This window comes from Erinaceus europaeus, chromosome 11 (assembly GCF_950295315.1).
Source record: "Erinaceus europaeus chromosome 11, mEriEur2.1, whole genome shotgun sequence".
In the NCBI taxonomy this organism is placed as follows: Eukaryota; Metazoa; Chordata; class Mammalia; order Eulipotyphla; family Erinaceidae; genus Erinaceus; species Erinaceus europaeus.
In genome coordinates, this window is record NC_080172.1 from 76,106,029 (window position 1) to 76,131,471 (window position 25,443).

General features: G+C 44.8%; 1 protein-coding gene and 1 non-coding gene across 3 annotated transcripts in view; one reads left to right on the forward strand and one right to left on the reverse strand.

Annotated features, from left to right (window-relative positions):
* Window positions 1-24,533, reverse strand: part of BCAR3 (BCAR3 adaptor protein, NSP family member) — a 338,182-nt gene extending 313,649 nt beyond the window's left edge. The window contains exons 1-2 of one of the 2 annotated variants that reach the window (XM_060202100.1): window positions 23,909-24,048; window positions 1,570-1,667 (exon numbers count right to left, since the gene is read on the reverse strand). In XM_060202100.1, the coding sequence (XP_060058083.1) occupies window positions 1,570-1,639 (70 nt within the window). In that variant the 5' untranslated portion in view covers window positions 1,640-1,667; window positions 23,909-24,048. Of the gene's footprint in view, window positions 1-1,569; window positions 1,668-23,908 lie in introns of both variants that reach the window. The other variant, XM_060202099.1, reaches the window with a different exon arrangement.
* Window positions 24,534-25,084: 551 nt separating this feature from the next.
* TRNAR-UCU (transfer RNA arginine (anticodon UCU)) lies at window positions 25,085-25,169 on the forward strand. The gene is given in 2 exon segments: window positions 25,085-25,121; window positions 25,134-25,169. It is a non-coding gene; the product is annotated as a tRNA-Arg (tRNA).
* Window positions 25,170-25,443: the final 274 nt, after the last annotated feature.

Sequence of the window (25,443 nt, forward strand, 5' to 3'; positions counted from 1 at the left end):
AACCTGGGGCCTTTGAAACTTCAGGCATGAAAGACTTTTTGCAAAACGATTATGCTATCTTGCCAGCCCAGATCTTGGGATTCTTTTTTAAAAATTATTTTAATTAATAATTTTTTATATTTATGTATTTTCCCTTTTTAATTGTTGTAGTTATTATTGTTGTTGTCATTGATTTCATCATTGGTTAGGACAGAGAAAAATGGAGAGAGGAGGGGAAGACAGAGAGAGGGAGAGAAAGATAAACACCTGCAGACCTGCTTCACCGCCTGTGAAGGGACTCCCCTGCAGGGGAGCCGGGGCTTGAACTGGAATCTTTATGCCAGTCCTTATGCTTCACACCATGTGTGCTAACCTGCTGTGCTACCACCCGACTCCTGGATCTTGTGGTTCTTGACAGCACATGACTCAACAAATGGAATTATGATACCACTGAGAGGAAGACATAATACAGACAGGTGCTCAGGATACAATTATTTAATAGTGAGCTTCACTTTGTAAAATTGGTACCCAGGGGATGGGTGGTGGCACGCCTGGTTAAGCACATATGTTACTTTGCACAAAGACCTGGGTTCAAGCCCCTAACCCAAGTGCAAGGGGTTAATTTCACAAGCAGTGGCAGTGTTGTGGGTGTATCTCACCCTCTCTCCCTCTTGTACTCCCAAGCTCCCCTTTCTCTCTTGATTTTTCTCTGTCTCTATCCAATAAAAATAATACAGTCATCTCTTGCCACTTTGTGCTTCAACTTTCACGGCTTCACTCTATCTCAGCTCATGATTAGTCAACAATTTGTTTGGCTTTATATGTTAACTCTTTTTCAGCCACCAGGTTCCAGATGCTACCATGATGTCAACCAGACTTCCCTGGACAGACAAGCCCACCAAAGTGTCCTGGAGACCCACTTCCCCGGAGCCCTGCCCCACTAGGGAAAGAGAGACACAGACAGGCTAAGAGTATGAGTCGACCTGCCAACGCCCATGTTCAGCAGGGAAGCAATTACAGAAGCCAGACCTTCCACCTTCTGCATCCCATAATGACCATGGGACCATACTCCCAGAGGGTTAAAGAATAGGAAAGCTAACGGGAGTGGATGGAATATGGAGATCTGGTGGTGGGAATTGTGTAGAGTTGTACCCCTCTTATCCTATGCTTTTGTCAGTGGTTCCTTTTCATAAGCAAAAATTAAAAAAAAAAGTTGATCGAGACAGTGAAAATGATACAGTGTGTGCTCGGTTGTCTGAATTATACACCCCTGTATTACAATTCACATTAAAATGACTGTCCGCATGGATTGTAGGCCTATGTATTAGAGCACCCCCGCAAATCCTTCAACGCCAGGTGCAGCCACTCAACCACTGCTTGTGTATGTCTGAAATCGTTGTGGGGAACCAAGCCAATCAGAGCGTGTTTTTCTCATACGCGCTTCTACATCGTTAAGCATGGGAAGCCCGTTTTCGTTCTTATGTTTGCGATTCCTGAGGACCTTTATCTAAGCCCCACAATGGCTCCTAAACTTGCAGCTTCTTCTAGGACTTCCAACAATGAAACTAAGCGCCTTAGGAAGATACTTACCATCCAGGAGAAGGTGAAACTCTTGGATATGATCAAAGATGGCAAGAAAATCGTGGAGGTTGCCCGCCATTACGACTTAAGTCTACCGTTGGCTCCATCTGTAAAGATGAAAAGAACGTCGGTGCTACAAGGAAGCAAAGCTCTTTAAAGGGGTGTTATTTCATGTCTAGAGGGCTCTAATAATGTTAAAAGCCATATTTAGAAGGTCATAAACAGGTTTTCTTTTTTAAAATATTCCCTTTTGTTGCCTTTGTTGTTTTTTTATTGTTGTAGTTATTGTTGTTATTGATGTTGTTGTTGGATAGGACAGAGAGAAATGGAGAGAGGAGGGGAAGACAGAGAGGGAGAGAGAAAGATAGACACCTGCAGACCTGCTTCACCGCCTGTGAAGCAACTCCCCTGCAGGTGGGAGGCTCCAACCCGGCTTATGCCAGTCCTTGTGCTTTGTGCCACCTAAACTTAACCCACTGCGCTACCACCCGGAACCCATAAAAAGGTTTTCTATGCTCAAACTATGAAAATATTCAATTAATAAAGAATCCTACTTCACAGAAATTCACTTATCCGGGGTTGGGCAGCAGTGCAGCAAGTTAAGCACACATGGCGCAAAGCACAAGGACCAGTGTAAGGATCCTGGTTCCAGCCCCTGGCTCCCCACCTGCAGGAGGTCACTTCAGGAGCTGTGAAGCAGGTCTGCAAGTGTCTATCTTTCTCGCCCCCCTGTCTCCCCCTCCTCTCTCCATTTCTCTCTGTTCTATCCAACAACAATGACATTAATAACAATAACAATAATAACCACAACGATAAAACAACAAAGACAACAAAAGGGAAAAAAATAGCCTCCAGGAGCAGTGGATACATGGTGCAGGCACCAAGCCCCAGCAATAACCCAGGAGGCAGAAAGAAAGAAAGAAAGAAAGAGAGAAAAGAAAAGAAGGAAGAGTGAGAAAGAAAGAAATTCACTCACTGAGGTAGAGTTGAATTGATTAGCTGTGATAAACAAGAGGTGACTGTAAGTAAATAAATCTGGTACCCAGACTAGGCTGTGGGTGTGTGGGTGGGGTGTATCAGAAGGAACTAGCGGGAAAGAGGGTGGACTGACTAGTGTTCACCTCTGCCTGCAAGGCTGAAGGGAAATCACTTCTCTATGCACAAGATACCACTGCCTGACTCAATCTGCCTCTTGGGCTTCCCCTGAAAAGAAAATAAAAGATGGAAATGGTCACATACCATGTATGTAGAGATGCCCTACACTTCCCAGCAGATGTATACGGAACATGTTTGGGCCAGAAATAGTAGTAGGAACCTTATAATGTAATTTCACAGTGGTTTATTAGGGAGCAGTTGTGCTTTCCTCCAAATGGTAGGAGCAGGTTAGAACAGAGTGCAGAGTAAGCAGCAGTGGAGTATCAAGGCCTGTATTGGGTTTACGTTGGTCCAGTTCACCTGCCCCTGCTTCCTCATTCATATGTACACTCCATAGGCAAAGGGAACTGGAAAAAAATGTGAATGAATGGAGCATTCATAAATTCATCAGTACTTCTTAATGACAAGTGGGTGAATTATTAGCTCATTCTGCTATACATATGACTGAATGCTAATTTGAAAAATATACTAGAAAATTCCATGGAGATAACTATGACTGTGCTGTCTTGGTCACCACTGTATACTCAGAACCTGGTGGCACACTGCCATTAGTAAGCGCAATGCAAAAGTTAGCTATAGGCAGCTGTGGAGGTGGCTTAGTGAGTAGAGCACAGAAGTGTGTGTGAGGCTCTAAGTTTGATACCTGGCACTGCACCTGCTGGAACATTCTCTTTTTCATAAAACAAATCTTTCACTAACAACCATTGTGTGGATGGAACTAGAGGTGATTATACTTACTAAAAAAAAGTAAAGAGGTGAAAGAAAATTATTGGATAGTTTCACTTATATGTGGAATTTAAAGAACTGATACACATAAATTGGGAAAAAGAAACAAAAACACCTAGAAAAAGCTCTCTCCAAGACTTTGTAAGAACTATGGTGGTTATCATTGGGAGGGTGAGAACACAGAATTTCAGTGTGGGTGCAGTGTAGAACTATGCCCTGTAATATATATATCCAGGGTTATTGCTGGGGCTCGGTGCCTGCACTATGAATCCACTGCTCCTGGAGGTCACCTTTTCCCTTTTGTTGCCTTTGTTGTTTATATTCCCTGTATTCTTATAATCTTGTAAAGCACTATTAATCACAAGCAAAATGACTTGTAAAAATAAATACAAAGGGGGCCGGGTGGTAGTGCACCTGGTTAAGTGCACATGTTACAAGACATAAAGACCGGAGTTCAAGCCCCCGGTCCCCACCTACAGGGAGAAAGCTTTTTGAGTGGTGAAGTAGGGATGCAGGCGTCTCTCTGTCTCTCTTCCTCTCTATCTTCCCCTTCCCTCTCGATCTCTGGCTGTCTCTATGCAATAAAGATAACAAACAACTTTAAGTAAATAAATAAATAATACAAATAAATAAAGTAAAAACAGCCACTGCAGAAGCCCACTATGGTCTAATTTAGTCTATCATTGTAGCACAACCTCTGCTCAGGAATTAATTAAGATAGAGTTTCCTTCTCTTAGAACAATATCCCCAGAGCAATACTTTGAAGTCATGCTACAGTTTCTATATTTGCTTTAATTGGTGGGTAATTCATAAAAGCCTTTGAAAATTAAAGCTTTTAAATAGCAATTAATAGTAATATTGAAAACACTTATGCTGCTTCTCACTAAGTATTTGATTGACAATGTCAAAACAACCAGCACAGCTAGGGTCAAACTATTCAGGAATGCAACAGAAGTGAAGACAGAACAAAACAAAGTCTTCTAAACTATCTTAGCTGTAATTATATAAAACAGGTGCTAACTTGCATTTTGCTGAAGTCCTGAAACTGCCTTCAGGGGCAGGCAAGCAGAGTGCATCAAGAAACCAGGGGAGGAAAAAAGCTTCCACAGTAATAGAACTAGTGTGTCCATCCTTAGCCTACAAAGACAATGCCTTCCTGGATTGTTCCACATCATTTACTCTTTGCCATGTTTCCCCAGCCGCTGTGCTTCCTGCTAAACCAACACTGTCCTAGTAACAGGAATCCCTGCTGTGACTTTCCTGCTTCCTGTCCTGTTTCTGTAGGAGTTTAATTTAGCCGTGTGTGTGTGTGTGTGTGTGTGTGTGTGTGTGTGTGTGTGTGTGTGTGTGTGTGTGTGCGTGTACACACACATGGGGCCAAGGGGGTGTGCCTGGGCATCACAGTAGCAGCTAAGAGGGATTGTCCCTGGGAGGCCAACATGGTGTATGAACTGGCCTTGCTTTCTGGTTCCTGGGGCTAAGAGGCAAGTATTCCTATGGGTATACTCTATGGCTTCTGAAAGCTAACATTTTTCCAAATGGTGTACAAGGTACTTTACATATGTTGTCATATCATCTCTCTAAATTAACCTCACTGCTACACAGTGGTGTGTGCATGTGCATGTATTTATGTTTTCTCACTCAGCAAAAAAGACACTACATTTCAATCAAGGGTGACTGGCTTGAGCTTTCCCAGGCCTCAGGAGTGACAGCAGTAGAATAGGAACTCACACTGACTCTAAATATTGCATCCTCAACCACTAGGTTCTTCAGCCTCCCCATGGGCCCCTGGGTCCTGTCTGACAGTATCCACAATGTTCTTTCTATTTCCTTCTCCATCTGTCCCTGAGCTGCTTTCCAGTTCCAGAAGTCCTCAATCCAGAAGCTATGGATACATACTTCTCCATCCAGGCTTCCAAAGTCTTCTGCAATATGACTGTCCCTCTCCTCACTCTTCGGTTCCATCCTGTGCTGCTCCCAGGCCCATGAGCTCTTCCAGTTGTTTACTCTCCATGCCCCAGCCCAGATATCTGCAGCACTTTGCTGCACAGACTTTTGTACTTGAAGACGTATTTTACCTCTGTCCACTTCTCACCCTCTTTACTCACCTGCCGTCAACCCCCTCAGCTCCCCCCAGTGAAGCCCTGTTCCCATCTTAAAGCTTCTCAGTCCACAGCAAGTCTCAAGGGTTGTTCCCCTCTGCATAGTGAAATGCTGACTCTGGGCACCTGGTGTGGCAGTTAGTTACGTGTCACTTATAGCACTTTTCATTATTATTACTGGCTTTGCTACTGCTTCCTCTCCACAATCAGATTATAAACCCCTTGAGTGCCATGTACCTTTTTTGACACTTGGTCATACCTCTTAACAACCAGTTCATTGTTTTATACACAAAAGGGGTTCAGTAATTATCTGCTATTTTCTATGTGATCATATTCTTGCCAAGTTCCTGCCAGTGCCCTCAGTCGATGCTGTTAAAGAGCTGTTGTTAGTCTTTAGTGCCTCCCACCTCCCACTCAGGGGCTTCTTCCCTTCCTTTGAGCTGAATAGTTTAATCTACCCCACCCCTTAAGACCTCTAGCTCAGGCCTGCCCTAGACTGGCTGTGCTGGGTACCTAGCTCACCTGTTTACTGTTACAGTTAGGAGTCTCGAGAGCTCTGCCACTTCCTAGGCACGATCTGACCAAACTATTCTACCCCAGGATCCCCAGTATCCCTCTCTGTAAAATAGGGAAATAGCGCTATGAATATTTCATCAACTATTTATTGAAGGCTTCAAAAACATCTGTAGTAGACAGCAAGCTGCCAGTGTGTACTAGAGACCGCTGCCCCAAAGACTGTCTTTCAAGATGCAGATGTGTGGGGTGAAACAAGGCTTTTTGGAAGGTGATCAAATACCTTAGAATTCCATTTTGGCATATCTATCAGACAGACACACCTCCACAAGCAATCTAATAATAACCCTCCTGTACAACAAAGGGCGATAACCTGTATTTACTGGACATTTTTGATGTGTGCAGCATTGTTCTAAGCAACTTTATACACCATGCAATCTTCATAACAAAACAAGGAGACACACAGTATCATTTGTCCCACATTTCACCATTATTATGACCATTTATAGAAGAAGAATCAGTCAGGTTCCTAAGAAAGCTGAAATATCTTGCCTAAGATCACCTAGCTAAGGAATGTCAAAGCTGGATTGTAAATCAGACTGTTAGCTTTCAGATCCTGTGTGTTCAACTACTTTCCTTGCCCACTAAAAAAATCACTCATCCTGGAGGTGGAAGTCAAGGAAGGCTTTAAGGAATGTATGTGTCCATGCAGAGTACTGTGATGGAGGGAGGACTGACTGAGAACAAGAAGGTAAGAGCTGGAGAGCATCTGGACAAAAACATGGAGGTGCTAAAGAACAAAGAGGGTTTGGATGATTACAAGACTTTCACATGGGGGCCAGGTGGTGGCACTCCTGGTTGAGCACACATGTTACAGTGTGCAAGTACCCAGGTTTGAGCCCTCACTTCCCCACCTGGGAGGTGGGGGAGAGAAGCTTCATGAGTGGTGAAGTAGGGCTACAGGTGTCTCTCTGTCTCTCTTCCTCTCTATTTCCCTCTTCCCTCTCAATTTCTGGCTGTCTCTATCCATTACATAAATAAAGATAATTTTAAAAAATTTAAAGGGAGTTGGGCGGTAGTGCAGTGGGTTAAACACATGTGGTCCAAAGCGTAAGGACTGGCATAAGAATCCTGGTTCCAGCCCCCGGTTCCCCACCTGCAGGGGAGTCGCTTCTTTCTCTTCCCCTCCTCTCTGTCCTCTCTCCATTTCTCTCTGTCCTATCTAACAAAGACGACATCAATAACAACAACAATAATAACTAAAACAAGGGCAACAAAAGGGAAAATAAATACATAAATATTTTTAAAAACTTAAAAATTAAAAAAAAAAGATTTTTTCACATGGCTGGAGAAAGGCAGTCGATGTTATTGACAAAGGTGAAGCCAGAGGAACAGGCAGGAGGAACCTGCTCACAATAGCTCTCTGATGCTGTTACACAGTGTGAATTTTTTTCCTAGATGTGAGAGGAAGTCATCTGTATGTATCTGTGACTGGAAGATGTCAGACCTCTGTGGCCACTCCCCACTACCCAATCAACATTCACTCCTACCTCCCTGACAGAGACTCTCTTGCCATCAGAAAAATCTATCCCCCAAGTGACTCTGTGCTTCACAGACAAAGCCATAGGAATGTCATTCCCTTGCCAGTGATTTAGGAAGAGATGGCTTCCTCTCAGTTTTGGCTCAAGGTCCTGAGGCCAAGTCTGCAGGGCCCTGGGAAGAAAGCATGCCTCCCTGCTATCCACTCAGAGGGGACAGATCATCTCTTCTATGGCTGGAGGATGTGGTGGCTGGATGCAATGGCCATGGTGTGTCCCTGAAGGGTCTCAGCCAGGAAATAGCACAGCAGAAGGAAGAAGGAAGGGAAGAACCTGGGTGGCTGGTCCATTTAATTAACCTGGTAGGAACCAACTGCTCCAGGTTACTTGTTGGGTGACATAATCATGGCATTTTTCTGTTTTATTCTAACTATGCCAGTTGAGTCAAGGTCTTCTACATCTTAGAATTAAAAAGTATACTATTTATATGATCAAAACTTTATTCTAATATTTTTTATTGATTCATTTTGGGTAGGGACAGAGAGGAATTAAGAGAAAAAGGGGGAAGCTAGAGAGGGAGAGATAAAAAGAAACATTTGAAGCTCGGCTTCACTGCTTGCAAAGCTTCTACCAGCACTGGACCCCCATAATCAAAACTTTTAAAGCAAGGGTCACATGATTGCATTGGCATATTTTGTTTTGATTTTTGATACTTGTATTTTATTTATTCCCACCAGGGTTGTTGTTGGGGCTTGGTGCCAGCACTATGAATCCACTGCTCCCAGCAGCCATTTTTTCCCTTTTTTTAAATTTTATTTTTATAGGACAGAGAGAAATTGAGAGAGAGGAATATAGAGAGAGTCAGAGAGACACCTGTAGATCTACTTCACAGCTCTGGAAGCATCCCTCTTGCAAGTGGGGAGCTGGAGCTCAAACATGGGTCCTTGCATATGGTAATATGCACTTTTAACCAAGTATGCCACTGCCTGGCTCCCTTGTTTTGATTTTTTACCAGAGCACTGCTCAGCCATGGCTTATGGTGGTGCTGGGGATTGAACATGGGACACTAGAGCCTAAGGCACAAAAGTCTTTTTGCATAACCATTGTACTATCTCCACAGCCCTGATATTGGCCTGATAAGAAGTTTTTTTCTAGGTGTGGGGGAAGGTGAATTGGTGAAGCAGAAAGAGTAGAAGTGAGGACAGAGTTGAGTCTCCTGGGAAGTGTCACTCTCAGAAGGCTTCCTTTCCTTCCCACCCTGGAAGGATTATTGACTATTCTGGAAATGCCAAAAGAAAAAAATGTTAGTACTGACACACAAAAATACTGTTTCTGCTCTGTTCTGTTCTATCAGCGTTGAGCAAATCTAGTTCTAAGCAGCCTCTATCTGACTGGGAAGTACAGATGACAAAAACCAACCAAATACAAAAAACTCAAGGAGTTTGCTTAATACCTAAACATGTGTCCTACTGTTCACTAGTCTATGACCCTTGACTAGAATAGAATCTAGAATGTAAACTGGATTCTAAGAGATCAGAGGCTTTGTCTTATTTTCTCCATTCTAGTAGGGGAGTGATCTCATTAACATGGCCTGGCCAGCTCAGACCCCTCCCACAACCTGTCTCAAGAGCCCCCTATACCAGCCTGGGGAACTATCCTGCCAGTATGTTTAGGAACACCCTCTCTCCCAGCCCCACCCAGAAACAAACAACAACAACAACAAAAAACAAAAAACCAGAACAGACAGAAGTCACTTCTCTCCACATTTTCCCTCAGAATTCTCAGTGCTACTGCACCTCTGGAATGTGACCTGTGGCACCCCCAAAGCAGGATGTGGTGGGGGTGCTGGTGCTGGGACAGGGGCAGGCCAAGGCTGACTCCCTCAGCTAAGTGGTGGTGGTGGTGGTGGTGGGTGTTTCTCATCCTTTCTTACAAACTGGGCAATCTGCCCAGGGCCTGCTGGACTGCCTTCCCTGCATGGAGACCAGGCCTCAGAGGAGACAAAGACCAGGACTCAGGCAGCTCTTTCTCCCACCCCAGCCTCTCTGCTGCCGCATCCCTTGTTCTCTGGTTCCTGTGTTCACACCTACCACCCCTACCCCACCCCCCCCACCCCCCCACCCCCCACCCGGCTCCCTTTTGTGTTCCCACCTCCCTGGCAGAGGTCGCTCTCCCTTCTCTGTGGCCTTCTTTCCCTCCTACTCTGTTTCCTGACTTTATTCCTCTCAGGCTCCCTGTCACACTAACTTCTTGGTCTCTCCTTCCCATTTTTCAAATGATTTTTTTTTCATTCCCTCTGTAAGCCCAAAGCTGCCCTCCAGGGCCTTTCCTCCTCAGTTTTTCTCTCACCAAAAAATGCACTTAATCCGGATTTAGAGTTTCCTTCTGGGCACTTTGTTCTGTGAGCCCAGGTGGCCTGAAGGGCAATCCCTCCCCATGGGGGGACCTGGAAGCCTGGAGAAGATTCTGAGAGGAAAACAGCGTGGTCAGACTTGGCTGTGAGCCCCACACCTGGGCTTTGTTCCAAGCCATCCCCCTCTTCTGCAATTATCAAAGCTGTGGAGGAAGGGAGCTCTGACTGAGATGGTGCAGCTGTGTAGTAGTCGTAACTCTGGATGGATTCCCTAGGCGACGTGGAAATGGATGATACCATCTCAATACCTGAGATCATTAGAAAACAATGCACATAAACCCCACACAGTAACACAAGAGAAAACACTTGAGAGCTACTAGCCCTGTGTCTACAAGCTGACCTCAGGGCTCAGTTTTCTTCCAGGGCTGTCAAGTCTAAGCCTCCAGTACACACTGAAGCCTGGCTTGTCTAATTCCCTCCTTCCCAGCTCTTGCTTTTAAGGAGTAAAGAAGCAGCCTCCCTGGGCAGATTTTCTCCCTCTAAGCTGAGGGATCATTTTGCAAACTTCAGCTGTTTCCTGCTAGAGAAAAGCTGGGCTGTGGTAGATTGGTACATCACATGTAACCATGGTCAAGAACCCAGTTTCAAGCACTCAGTCCCCTCTTAGATTAGGAAGCTTCGTGAGCAGTGAAACTGCGGTGCAGGTGGCTCCCTTTCTCACTTTTCTCTCCCTTTCTATCCTTCCTTCTGTCTCAATTTTGCTAAATAAAATAGGGGGGTGAGGGTTGAGAAGGTACCAGGAACAGTGGATTTATCGTGCAGGACCAGGGCTCAGCGATAACTAAGACAGACAGATAGATATAGACAGACAGGTAGATGCAGTCAAGGCATTTGAAAGTCAAGTTCCCTGTAGCTCAGGATGTGGCACAATGGTTAGACTTTGGACTTAGGCAGAAGGGCCTAAGTTTGATCCCAGAATCACATGTGCTAGTGATGTTCTCTCTCTCTCTCTCTCTCTCTCTCTCTCTGTCTCTTGCTCTCACAAGTTAATAAAAAACACAATTTTTAAAAAGCTAGATCCCATCAGAGAGAGAGAGAAAGAGAGAGAGGAAAGGAGGGAGGGAGGGAGAGAGAGAACCAGAAGCCACCTCAGTGGGGGCAGGAAAAGCTCTTTTGTAGAAAGCAAACAATATCCCATTTCTTGCCTTTGTGCATCCTCTGCTCAACTCACCAGCGTGGCTTTAAGATACCCATTTTCTACCCTGACTTCCCTCCTTCCCCAAGGCCAATGCTGCAGAGTTAGCACCCACTGTATGGGTGTCTGCCAACAGTCCCAGGCCAAGAGTCACAGAGCACAGGCCACATTCTAAGGGGCTACATGACAGGGGCTTATTCTGTTATTTTTTTTGCCCCATCTCTGTCCTGGGCAACTGAGCTAGCCTGGCCCCCCACTCTGTGGCTCCTGGGGGCATTCGACCAGAGCCCACTGTCTGCTCACATGCTTTCCCATCAGAGCTCCTGCCCAGCAGAAACATTTATCTTTCAAAGCTTCAAGAAAATGATCTCTCCAACTTTTCACACATAAAAGGTGTTCAGTAAATATGAGCCAAATTTGATGAAGGTAAGGAGGGGAGGGGAAGAGAGGAAGAGGAAGAGAGAATTCTGCTTTCTGGAATGTCCCACCCAGATGCCTCAGACACATGAGAAATTCTGGGGTGATTGGAGGGTATGTGGGGAGAGCAGAGGTTGAGACTGAGGCTGCCACAGCTCCAGGGAGAAGGCAGGTGTGGGCTGGAGGTCAGTGCCCCCTGGCAGCCCTGAAGCTCCCTGCCTGCACAGCCAGCCAGCTTCTCCCAGGCCCCACACATGCCGGAACCCCACATCTTGGCTTCCTTTTTACTCTTTCAGCTTTTCCCACTGGAGCTGTTTTTTTGTTTGTTTCCCTCTTCTCTTCACCGTTCTCATTCCTGCTCTTTGAGACCAAGTTCAAATTCCCTGTGAGGACTTCCCACCCCCTTTCCCCTTTCCCAGCAGCCATTCCTTTCTTCTGGGCTGTCCACTAGCCTCTGCTCACATTCCTGGTGTAGCATATGACAAAAAGTGAATAGTCACCTATCTGTCCCTTTCTTTCACAGCTTCTTTCTCCCATGTACTCATTCAGACTTCATACATTGAAGGCCTCCTGTGTGCAAGAAATGCTCCAGCAGTGATGGTGAGAGATCCAGCTCCTCAGCACTGCTGGGGAGTTCATAGTCCTGTGAGAAAGAAGAGGATGGAGAATGTTTTTGAAGGAAAGTCAGGCCTCTATGTAAGTATACAAGCTAGGGCAGGTCACTCAGGGAAGATCTCGCTACAGAAGGATCTTTTTTAAAATTTTTATTTATTTATTCCCTCTTGTTGCCCTTGTTGTTTAATTGTAGTTGTTGTTATTGATGTCGTCGTTGCTAGATAGGACAGAGAGAAATGGAGAGAGGAGGAAAGGGGGAGAGAAAGAGAGACACCTGCAGACCTGCTTCACTGCCTGTGAAGCGACTCCCTTGCAGGTGGGGAGCCGGGGGCTCGAACTGGGATCCTTACGTCAGTCCTTGCACTTTGTGCCACCTGCGCTTAACCCGCTGTGCTACCACCCAACTCCCGGAAGGATCTTTTAAGCTAAAACCTAAAGAAGGAGTTCACAGTCTATACGGCACTAAAGGTGTGAGTGCATGTGTATGACTGTGCACATGTATGGGTGGGTGTGAGTACAGGTATGAGTGCAGAGTAGCATGTGTGAGTGTGCAGCTGTGTTATGAGCATGCATGCATGAATGTGCATGTGAGCATTGTGAATGTGTAGGTGTGTGTGTGTGTGTGTGTGTGCGTGTGCACACGTGTGGGTGTGTGAGCATGTAGATGTGCTATGAGGATGTACATAAGTGAGTGTGTACATGTGAATGTGTGAGTGGATGTGGCAGGGCTGGGGTCCCTATTCAGGCTGAGTGTGCACACCTCCATAATCTCTACAGTGATCACCTCCATCTGTTTGGCTCAGGGGCAGTTTTTAAAAAATATATCTATTTATTGGATAGAGACAAAAGAGAAATTGAGAGGGAAGGATGGAAATGGAGAGGGTGAGAGAAAAATCACCTGCAATACTGCTTCACTGCTCATAAAGCTTCTCCTCTGCAGGTGGGGACTGGGGCCAGGGACAGATTTGCAGTGAACATATATGGCATTATTTCAGTCAGACTGATAAATTTATTTATCAGTGTTTCATTTATCCTAGATCTGGAGTCAGGGAGGATGGGATTGTGACTATAACATTTGTCATTCTGGGATTTGTCATGGGAGCCCGGCAGACAGTGACTCAACCAGGGGCTATATGGATGTCGCTCCTCAGAAAAGGGATTCCTTCTGCTTCTCCCTGCACGTAGTGGTTCTCGACTTGGGAGGTTTGCCCTGGCCACCACTTTAGTTGGGAGGGTGCAAAGCACTCCTTCTCAAATTTGGCTGTAGAAGTGAGAATCAATTGGGAAGTTAAAAACAAAAATATTGATGCCAGGGTCCTACCTCTAACATTCTGCTTTAATTGGTCTTGGGAGTGGCCCAGGCATATGGATCTCTAGTGTACAGTTTGAGGTCCATTGGTCTAATAAGCCTCTTCCCAGTTTCTTGCTGGTTCTCACCTCACCTCTTTCCTGGGAAGAACTTCTGCAGTGCAGAGTAACTGTGAATTGGACAGGCACCTGGACCAACCCAGCTGCTCTCCCTGTAGTTTGCCTTCCCATCTGGGGTCAGGGGCAATGACACTACCTTGGACATCTGTTAGGAGGATGAAGTCAGCCCACACGTACAGGGAGAACTAGAAAACTGGCTGGCAAAATCAATCTTCTCTACTGCTAAAGAATTAAGGCTAGCTGAGTTTGAATAGATGATTATTTGATGTAGGGCCCAGGAGTGAGCAAATGTCTTTGCTGAGAACCTAGGAGGAAGAGATGTGAGTGTGGGGAGGTTGGAATTCAAGACTCACATCCTCAAAGTGGGCCACTGATAGCAGAACTAGGACACTGAAGACCAACATGTACTTCTACAAAGTCACTTAGGCAACATTTATTGTGTCTTGATTATCATGGTGGAAACCTTGAGAAAGACTGTTCCAAACTAGAGAGCAAGGATGCTTTAGTTTTCAAAATTAGCTTGTCTATTGCTGTACATATGGTCAAGTAGCTTATCTCCTATAAGACTCATTCATTTATTCAATTAATATTTAAAGGAACTTGCGACAATGTATGGCTTCTTCCTCTCATGATACATACAACCTAAAAGATGAAACAGAAATTGTACAGAAATTTATAAAGTCCCCAGGGTCCTCTAGGGAAGAGGAGCCCCTCCCCACTCCGATAACAGGCTAGAGTAGAATATCTGGGGGAGTTCGAGGAGGAGAGGCACTGAGCAGACCAATTCCAAGACCCAAAGTCTTGAATTCAGAGCACTCAGGATGGATCTGGTCTGGGAAGACAGCATAATGGTTATGTAAAAATTCTTTCATGCTTGAGGCACCAAAGTTCCTAGGTTCAATGCCCTGAACCACCATAAGTCAAAGATGAGCAGTGCTCTGGAAAACAACAACAACAAACACTACTCAAAATCTTTGCTTGGGAGTCCAGCAGTAGCGCTGCGGGTTAACCACAGGTGTTGCAAAACGCAAGGACCGGCAAAAGGATCCGGGTTCGAGCCCCCGGCTCCCCACCTGGAGGGGAGTCACTTCACAAGTGGTGAAGCAGATCTGCAGGTGTCTGTCTCTCCCCCTCTATTTTCCCCTCCTCTCTCCATTTCTCTCTGTCCTATCCAACAACAACGACATCAATAACAACAAAAATAAAACAAGGGCAACAAAAGGGAATAAATAAATATTTTTAAAAATCTTTGCTTTACTGACACAGGCCTGTCTAGCTCCTGTTCCTTTCCACACTCTCCTGTCTGACTGTACTCCAGGTTTCAAGGCACATGGAAGTAAGGAAAGTATTTTTCTTCTCTGCCACAGTGTTGAATAATAAGAAGCCTGGAATTTGACTGTGTTCCATGCTTAAAGGAGTAGAGTGTGCTTTCTGCAGCTTTTGAACAGGTCAGGCTTGACCTTTGTTCAGCCATTTCCAGAACAGATGGTTACTGCCACCTACAGGTTAGTCCTGCATCGTTTCTGAGGTCAACTAGGACTAAAGCGGACCCAGCTCACTAGCTGAGAGGACTGAAATTATTGATGCTGCCTGGCTCAGTCATGATATATGTTTCTGTCCCAGTTTCCTTTTTGGGAGCTTTTAATTCACATTTATCCTCAGCTCAGATCCTTGTCCTCTTGTAAACAAGGTAATGGCACAAAACTGTGGAACTGATTTAAATCTGTTGTACATTGTCATCAGTACCCTAAACGTAAGTGACTTTCTCCACCAGTACCTGTCCCAACCAAGGCCATGTTAGCCACAGTCTTTTTAGACACCTTCACTGCTCTTCTGGTCAGATGTCATTTTCTTCCTCACACCCTCCGGTCTATTTGTGAACCCCTGTCCAGCTTTCCCTGCAGGCAAGCTGACTCCAGTTCCCATTCTGAGCATATAATGTTTCTCTCTTGCCACTGAAGTCCCACCCCACCCCATCCAAACCTCACTTGGGGACTTTTTAACTTTGCACCACAGTTCCTTATGTATCTGTCATAACTGCAATTAGACTGCAAGTCAGGAACATGCCTTTTTTTCTTTGTATGTCAACAGGACCTCCAATCACTGCTTGAACAAACTGACGAAGAAGCCATAAGCAAACACCAAGTATAAAGTAAACAGAACATAAGTCTCCTTGACCCTCCAGCTCTGTTCCATTGAGTGTACACATCATCCCCTAAATGAATCATTCTCATGCAAGCATTCTCAAGCCAAGAGACACTAGCAGCTCCCCTTTGCCTACTCCATAAAATCCACACTTCTCATCCTGAATCAAGCTTGCCTCCATCGCTCCTCTCCCACCTAGTTTCCTGACATTTCAAACCCTCGTCCCAACTCACACCTCCCTTTTTTCTACTTTAGTGTTTGAATTTCTTCAACCTGGAATTTTTTTTGTCCTTCCTATCTATCCATCTGACTGTAGTACTGTACTGTAGTTGGTTATTGGTCTAGCTGAAATGGATGTACTTCTGTTTTTGCTTGTTTCTTAGGGTGGGAACAGCCATCATTTAAATTTTTTCAGTAGACTTTTGTGTGGCAAAAGATGAGTCTTCAGAAATCTACTAGACAGGATGGCACACTTGTTTTGGGAAATCATGTGGCTAGACCAGGGAAAACAAAAACCCACCCAAGGTTCTTCCCTTCTTAACTAAGAAAACTATAAGCAAAGGGTAGATGTTTTTAGTGGGAGAAGCCTAGAGTTCTGTTAGTTAACAGATATAATATCTAAAGTTGAGTAGGCGGAAGGAGAATGCTGGGAGGTGGTAAATGTTTCTGGGGTTGCAACAAATTTAGCTGTATCTGAACTCCAGTTTGTTCCTGTAGGATGTGAGATTTCTTTTTGAGAGTTGCTTACTAATAATAACAGAAAACAGTTGCTACACATTCTGCATGTGCCAGAACTGAGATAAACTCTTGTGAGGATATTAATTCCTATAATCCTTACAATTTTAGGATTTCCAGATGAGAAAAAGAAGACTCAGAGAAGTCAAGGTTTCTATTTTGCAAGTATGAGACAGAATCAAGGTATGAACACCAAGAGTCTAACTCTATAGCCTATGCACCTAATCTCTTTTTTTATATTAGGATTTAAAAAATTTGTCATTTATTTACTTATTATGGATAGAGAGACAGAGAGATGAGAGAGAGAGAGGGAAATTCCTGAAGCCCTGCTTCATCACTCCTGAAGGTGGGGACCGGGGACTTGAACCTGAGTCCTTGCACACTGTACTAAGTACTCTCAACCAGGTGTGCCACTACCCAACCCCTTGCACCTAACCTCTTTACAAGAGGATTTGTTTGGTTTTTTTTTTATTCTATTATTTATTGTTACTATTTTTTTTTTTTAAGATAGAGTCAGAGAGAGAGAGGCAGAGTGTAAAAGAGACCATGACACAGAAGCTTCCTTTATTCCAGTGGGAGCTGTGCTCAAGCTTGGGTTTCATGCATGGCAAAGTAGCACACTCTCCAAGTGAGCTTTTTTTTCCTTTTTTCTTTTTAAAGGTATCATCCTTTTAAACTCTCTTTTTGTGTATGTTTTATAGTTATTTTTACTGCCACCAGGGTTATCATTGGGGCTCGGTGCCAGCACTATGAATTTACTATTCTCAGTAACCATTTTTTTTCTTTCTTCATCTCCCCCTTTCCTCCTATTTTATTGAATACAACAAAGAGAAATTGAGAGATGAGGAGGAGACAGAGAGGAAGAGAGACAGACATCTACCGGCTTGCTGTACTGCTCATGAAGCTTCCCCCCTGCAGGTAGGAGCAGGGGCTCAAACCTGGGCCCTGTGCATGGTAACGTGTGCACTCAGATGCTGGGTGCACCACCACCTGGCCCCCAGATACATTTATTATTTTGGGAATGTAAACTCAAAAGTATTTTACTGGTAGAGATACCCAATCATCTTTTCCCAATATTTTACGTTATCTTGAAATATTTATTTATTGTTTCATATTCAAGGGTCACATTTCTCCTAAGAAATGTGAAGTCTCCTTGAAGGTAGGGATTGTATCTGAAATTTCTACTCTGTCTTCACAGTAGGCCCAGCTGCATTCTCCCTAAATACTCACTGAACTAAACAATTATTCTAAAGATGTCTCCCTCTGGAGTAAAGCAAAGGTAGTGAATATAAAGAAATACAGTAGGTTTCTAGAGTTTCTTAGAAAGCTGAAATAGAACAACATATAAGAACATAATAGAAAGCACTGCAAGGGGGCTCGGGAGGTAGCACAGCGAGTTACACGCAAGTGGCGCAAAGCTCAAGGACCCGAGTAAGGATCCAGGTTCGAGCCCCCACCTCCCCACTGCAGAGGAGTTGCTTCACAAGTGGTGAAGCAGGTCTGCAGGTGTGTATCTTTCTCTCCCCCTCTCTGTCTTCTCCTCCTCTATTTCTCTCTGTCCAATCCAACAATGACATCAATAACAACAACAATAAAACAACAAGGGAAACAAAAGGGGGTAAAAGCAACTTAAAAAATTTAAATTAAAAAAAAAAGCACTGCAAATAGAACAACGTATTAACTTAAACTGATCCAGCCGTACAAATGCAAAACTTGTTATTGCTGACTCAAAAATGTATATGATGGATCTGAATGTTACACCACCAAAATGAAGTAGTGTATAAGTTTGAGCCTTATAACAAAGCTATGGAATTAAAATTACAGCTGGACTATGATCAGCCTGCTAGCATTTGGTTAGAGTTCATGATCTGGTACATTCTGTAGAGCACCCAGGGGTCAGGATTCACCAGAGGGCATGAGGCACTACAGACAAGAAGGAAGAGGTGTTTTTTGCTTGTTGTGGTCCTAAGAGTTAGTTTTTTGTTTGTTTGTTTTCTACTTGCAGAAAATTTTTTTGAACTTTTAAAGAAATTTTTAATATTTATTTATTCACTTTTGTTCCCCTTGTTGCTTTATTGTTGTAGTTATTATTGTCGTTGTTGTTGGATAGGACAGAGAGAAATGGAGAGAGGAGGGGAAGACAGAAAGAGAGAAAGAAAGATAGACACCTACAGACCTACACAAGAGGTGAAGCAACTCCCCAGCTGGTGGGGAGTGGGGGGCTCGAACAGCATCCTTATGCTGGTCCTTGTGCTTTGCACCACGTGCGCTTAAGCCACTGCGCTACTGCCCGACTCCCTTTTTTGAACCTTTTTTTAAAATTATTAAATATTTATTTATCTCCTTTTGTTGCCCTAGTTGTTTTATTTATTTTTTTATTTTATTATTTTTTTAAAATTTATTTCTTTATTGGGGAATTAATGTTTTACATTCAACCGTAAATACAATAGTTTGTACATGCATAACATTCCCCAGTTTCCCATTTAACAATACAACCCCCACTATGTCATTTATCATCCTTCATGGACCTGTATTCTCCCCACCCACCCACCCCAGAGTCTTTTACTTTGGTGCGATATGCCAATTCCATTTCAGGTTCTACTTGTGTTTTCTTTTCTGATCTTGTTTTTCAACTTCTGCCTGAGAGTGAGATCATTCCATATTCATCCTTCTGTTTCTGACTTACTTCACATAACATGAATTTTTCAAGGTCCATCCAAGATTGGCTGAAAACGGTGAAGTCACCATTTTTAATAGCTGAGTAGTATTCCATTGTGTATATATACCATAACTTGCTCAGCCACTCATCTGTTGTTGGACACCTGGGTTGCTTCCAGGTTTTGGCTATTACAAATTGTGCTGCCAAGAACATATGTGTACACAGATCTTTTTGGATGGATGTGTTGGGTTCCTTAGGATATATCCCCAGGAGAGGAATTGCAGGGTCATAGGGTAGGTCCATGTCTAGCCTTCTGAGAGTTCTCCAGACTGTTCTCCACAGAGAACAATCAATTCCTTTTACTATAGCAACAAAAACAATAAAATATCTAGGAGTAAATCTAACCAAAGAAGTGAAAGACTTGTATACTGAAAATTATGAGTCACTACTCAAAGAAATTGAAAAAGACACAAAGAAGTGGAAAGATATTCCATGTTCATGGCTTGGAAGAATTAACATCATCAAAATAAACATATTACCCAGAGCCATCTACAAATTTAATGCTATCCCCATCAAAATCCCAAGCACATTTTTTAGGAGAATAGAAAAAATGCTACAAATGTTTGTCTGGAACCAGAAAAGACCTAGAATTGCCAAAACAATCTTGAGAAAAAAGAACAGAACCGGAGGCATCACACTCCCAGATTTCAAACTGTATTATAGGGCCATTGTCATCAAAACTGCTTGGTACTGGAACATGAATAGATACATTGACCAGTGAAGTAGAATTGAGAGCCCAGAAATGAAGCCCCACACCTATGGACTTCTAATCTTTAACAAAGGGGCCCAGACTATTAAATGGGGAAAGCAGAGTCTCTTCAACAAATGGTGTAGGAAACAATGGGTTGAAACATGCAGAAGAATGAAACTGAATCACTGTATTTCACCAAATACAAAAGTAAATTCCAAGTGGATCAAGGACTTGGATGTTAGACCAGAAACTATCAGATACTTAGAGGAAAATATTGGCAGAACTCTTTTCCGCATAAATTTTAAAGACATTTTCAATGAAACGAATCCAATTACAAAGAAGACTAAGGCAAGCATAAAAATATGGGACTACATCAAATTAAAAAGCTTCTTCACAGCAAGAGAAACCACTACCCAAACCAAGAGAATGGGAGAAGAATCACAGAATGGGAGAAGATCTTTACATGCCATACATCAGATAAGAGTTTAATAACCAACATATATAAAGAGCTTGCCAGACTCAACAACAACAAGACAACAAATAACCCCATCCAAAAATGGGGGGAGGACTTGGACAGAATCTTCACCACAGAAGAGATCCAAAAGGCCGAGAAACACATGAAAAAATGCTCCAAGTCTCTGATTGTCAGAGAAATGCAAATAAAGACAACAGTGAGATATCACTTCACTCCTGTGAGAATGTCATACATCAGAAAAGGTAACAGCAACAAATGCTGTAGAGGGTGTGGGGTCAAAGGAACCCTCCTGCACTGCTGGTGGGAATGTCAATTGGTCCAACCTCTGTGGAGAACAGTCTGGAGAACTCTCCGAAGGCTAGAAATGGACCTAGTTGTTTTATTGTTGTAGTTATTATTGTTGTTGATATCGTCGTTGTTGGAATTAAAGCCAGAGCACTACTTAGCTCTGTTTTTTTAAAAAATATTTATTTATTCCCTTTTGTTGCCCTTGTTGTTTTATTGCTGTAGTTATTATTGTTGTCATCGTTGTTGGATAGGACAGAGAGAAATGGAGAGAGGAGGGGGAGACAGAGAGGGGGAGAGAAAGAGAGACACCTGCAGACCTGCTTCACCGCCTGTGAAGCGACTCCCCTGCAGGTGGGTAGCCCCCCCCCCCCCACTGGGATCCTTACTCCGGTTCTTGCGCTTAGCACCACCTGCACTTAATTCGCTGCGCTACCGCCCAACTCCCTATATACAGAAATTCTTGGTTCAAGGTTAACCTCTGCTGTTTACTGTATGCACTGTCCAGAACTATTCGGTTTAAAAAAGGGGAAGACAACACCTACTAGATCTCTCTAGATTACAACTAAATAATCATTCTGACTCCTTTTACATACATATATCACTACTTCTAACTATAAACTGTGTATTAATTATAATGGAGCACACACTAAACATATATACACTGTGACATTCCTGGCCATCTAATTAATGTTGAGTGTAAAAAGTACAATCCTAATTGCTCATAAAATTCATCATACAGGGAGTTGGGCGGTAGCACAGTGGGTTAAGTGCATGTGGCGCCAAGCACAAGACAGGCATAAGGATTCCAGTTCAAGCCCCTGGCTCCCCACCTGCAGGGGAGTCGCTTCACAAGCTGTGAAGCAGGTCTGCAGGTGTCTGTCTTTCTCTCCCCCTCTGTCTTCCCCTCCTCTCTCCATTTCTCTCTGTCCTATCCAACAGCAATGACATCAATAACAACAATAATAACTACAACAACAAAACAAGGGCAACAAAAGGGAATAAATAAATATTAAAAAAATCATCATACAAACCTAATTTTCTCACACTTCTAGTCCTGTACTTTGATGATGTTTTCCATAACATAAACAAAAATTTTGGTCTTAACTAGAGAAAGGAATAAAATGTCTAGAACTCTGTTTGATTCATTAAGTGAAATATATCCTTAGTTAGGAAGTGGCTTCTGTTCACTGAATTTTTAAATTTAATTTTACTATTTTTAAAGAACTTCCTTATTCTAATATGATGTGTCTTTGTGTGTGTAAGAAAGAGAGAGACAGAGAGAGAGAGAGACCGACCAGAGCACTGTTCAGCTCTGGTTTATGGTGGTATTGGGGATTGAACCCGGGACTTGGCAGTCTCAGGCATGAAAGTCTCTTTGCGTAACCATTGTATTGTCTCCTCAGTCCTCACTGAACATTTTAAATTTTTTAAATTATCGGTGATTACAGAGACAAAGAGACACCTGCAACACTGCTTCACCACTTGTAAAGCTTTCTCCCTGGCAGGTGAGGTCTGGGGGCTTGAACCTGGGTCTTTGCATGTTGTAACATGTGTGCTCAACCAGATGCGCCACCGCCTGGCCCCCTCAATGAATGTTTTTTTTTTAATTATTTATTATTAGATAGAGAAAGCCAGAAATTGAGAGGGGAGGAGGAGATAGAGGGAAAGAGACACAGGCAGTCCTACTTCACCACTCTTGAAGCTTTCTCCCTGTAGGTGGGGACCAGGGGCTTGAACCCAGGTCCTTGCACACTATAATGTGTGCATTTAACCGGGTGAGCCACCACCTGGCCCCCTCAATGAACTTTATATATGCGTCTGAATCACTGCTTAGTTGACATTTAGTGCCAATGGCTAAAGGACAATTCCTCTGTCTGGTATTCCCTTGGAACATTAAGAATCTTCCTTTCCCTGTTTGGCCGTGTTCCTAAGCATCAGTGGAGATTCTGAGAGGCAATTGGTGCCTGACATAGTACAAAGTTCAGTTAAAAAAAAAAATTTTTTTTGAGGGGAGACTAATATTGTTATACTATATTTATTGAAAATATCTCTGCAAAAGAAGTAAGATAATGCTAAAAACAGTTTTTTTTTTTACTTTTACTAGCTGATTGACCTACTAAATGACAGAGTCAGCATGACATACTGAACATTTTTTTAAAAGTAGGTGCTGCGTGAAAAACACAGAAATTACTTATGACTTTAAGAAGGCCATGGTTAATAATTTAACAATTAAGAGGCCAGAAAAATAGCTTATTTGGTTAGTGTACCACTTTGCCATGTGCACCACCCAGGTTGAAGTCTGGCCCTCATTGTACTGAAGACGTTTTGGTGCTGTGGTCTGTCTTTCTCTCACTCACTCTTTCCTTTTTTTCTTTTCTTCTCTCCTTCTTTCTAAACCACTGAATTGTGTGGGGGTGAGGGTGGGGTACGGTAATGGCTTACAGTAGTTGTTGACACATGGATACCGTTCTTCATCTCTCCAAGATAGATATTCATAGAATGCTTTCACCACCAACTTAGGTCTTTTTTCATTGTCATGCACCAGTACTTCAATACCCTCTCCACCTCCTCCCTTCCCTTCCTCCCACAGTCCTTTGGCACAATACACACAGCATACCCAGTCTAAGTTTCATATTGTGTGGTTTTTTTTTGTTTTCACTTTCTGTCCTTGTTTCTCTATTTTTTTTCCTGTGGGGTCAAGAGAGTCAGTCTGTCCTATTTCTTAAGTTTCACCTATAAGTGAGATCATCCAGTATTTGTCCGTCTTAGAAAGTGTATTTAAGTAAATATTTAAGTTATATATATTTATTAAGTATTAAATATTTAAGTTAAATATTTAAGTTAAATATTTAAATATTTAAGCCCACCTGGGCTTACTTGCTTTGTTGTTGTGAGAACTGGGTTTCCGGGAACCAACACAAGCATGTTGTAGTCTTCTTTTATAGTAATAGTCTTTCATCTCCGATCCTCAGTCTTGTGTCTGTCAGCAACTATGAAATACATCAGTTGGCATATTCACCTAACAAGACTGTTCACAGTTCTGTGCACTTACTAGCTGGGTGCGTGCCCCTGCACAAGTTATTTAAACTCTTTAAATTGCAGCTTTCCCTTCTTTATAAAGGAGAGGACAGTACCTACCACATAGCATTGCTGTGGGGTAAAATTAAATGAGGCTGCTAAGACCTCTAGCACAGAATTTGCTAGGAGTTCCCTCTCCCTCTTTAGAACACTTACTTTTACAGAGATCACTTACTTTGCTTCGCTGCGGGAGGATGCGGGGAAGGGAGGAACCGAGTGGACGACTGGGGTGGGTAGTGGCTGACCCGGCTTCGGTGCAGAGGTGGACAGTAGACTGGCCCGAAGGGTGCATGGCCGCAGCGGGTGAGGCTAGCAAAGCAGCTCTCTGAGAGGGGCAGGGGGGCCTGGGGTTTTGTCTTGCAGCGGCCGTAACATAGCAACCACATTGTTTTTTTCTTCAGGTTTCCTTTGGCAAAAGGCGCTGGGGGGCGGGGTGTGTGTGTGTCCCAGGGGGCGTTCTGGTGGAGGATTACCCGGACCCAAAAGACTCCAGTTGTTGGTCTGGGGTGACAGCGCCCCCCAGCGCAGCAGAGCGCGATGCTCAAGCGTCCCGGAGCGGCTGCCGGAGATGCCTCGCGCCCGCCGCCCGCGCGCGCCCCCCGCCCCCGCCCGCACACGCGCGCGCCCGCCGCCCCACGCGCGCTCTCTCTCGTGGCGGCCGCCCACGCAGCCGCGGGCAGAGGGCTGCTCGGGGCCGGCTCCCAGCGGATGCTCGCTTCGCCCCTGAAGTCCATCAGAGCCCAGATCACCTCGGGAATCCCGCTCCAGGTCTGGGGGAGCGAAATGCAACTCAAATCCCTCTTTTACAGAACCCCGCGCCAATAAACACGCACAAGCACGCACACGGAAGAGCCGGGGCCCCGCGAGGGCCGCTGCCTGCACCGCGCAGCCTGCGGGGCCGCCGCCCGGGATCGGCCGCGCCGAGGTGCGACGTAAGTGCCCGGCGCCCCCCGGCGTGTGAGCGGCGCGGCGGCCGGCGGGGGCCTGCATCGCGGGGGCGGGGGCCGGGGCCGGGCGCGACTGGCCGCCGGAGAAGCCCGGGAGGCGGGGGCGCTCGGGCAGGAAGGGGCCTGGAGGAAGGGCGCGGGCCGGATTCGCCCTGCGCGGATCGAATAGCGGGCTGCCGTTGCCTCCCACTCAGACCGACCGACAGGCCGGATACGGCGCTCGCGAGGCTCCGCGGTGTCCATGTCAGATGCTGCCGGGGCAGGGTGGGCGCCGGTGGACGGCCGCCGGGAGCGGCTACCCAGTCGGCCTCGGCGACGCGGGCGGACGGCTCAGGGGCGGTGGGAAGGGCGCGGGGCCGTCGCCTCTGGCTTAACTCGGCAGATGCGCCGGGACTCCAACAGGTGGCTCCGTGGCGCAATGGATAGCGCATTGGACTTCTAGAGGCTGAAGGCATTCAAAGGTTCCGGGTTCGAGTCCCGGCGGAGTCGCGGCTTTTTTTCCCCACCCCCCGTAGTAATCTGCTGTACACTCGTTATTTCTCTTTTTAATAAACGTTTCAGTGCTCCTCCCACCTCCTGCTTTTCCTTCCTCAGTATTCGGTGTTTGCGCCCCTCCGTTGTTTAGCCTCTGGCGTCACCGGGGCGCAGAGGCTCAGCCTACTCGGGGTCCCCGGAAGGGCGGCCTGAGGGCGGGCGCTCGCGAGGCCCAGGGAGAGCTGCCGCGCGCCCCGGGGTGGCGCCAGGGCCGAGCGCGAGCTGCCCA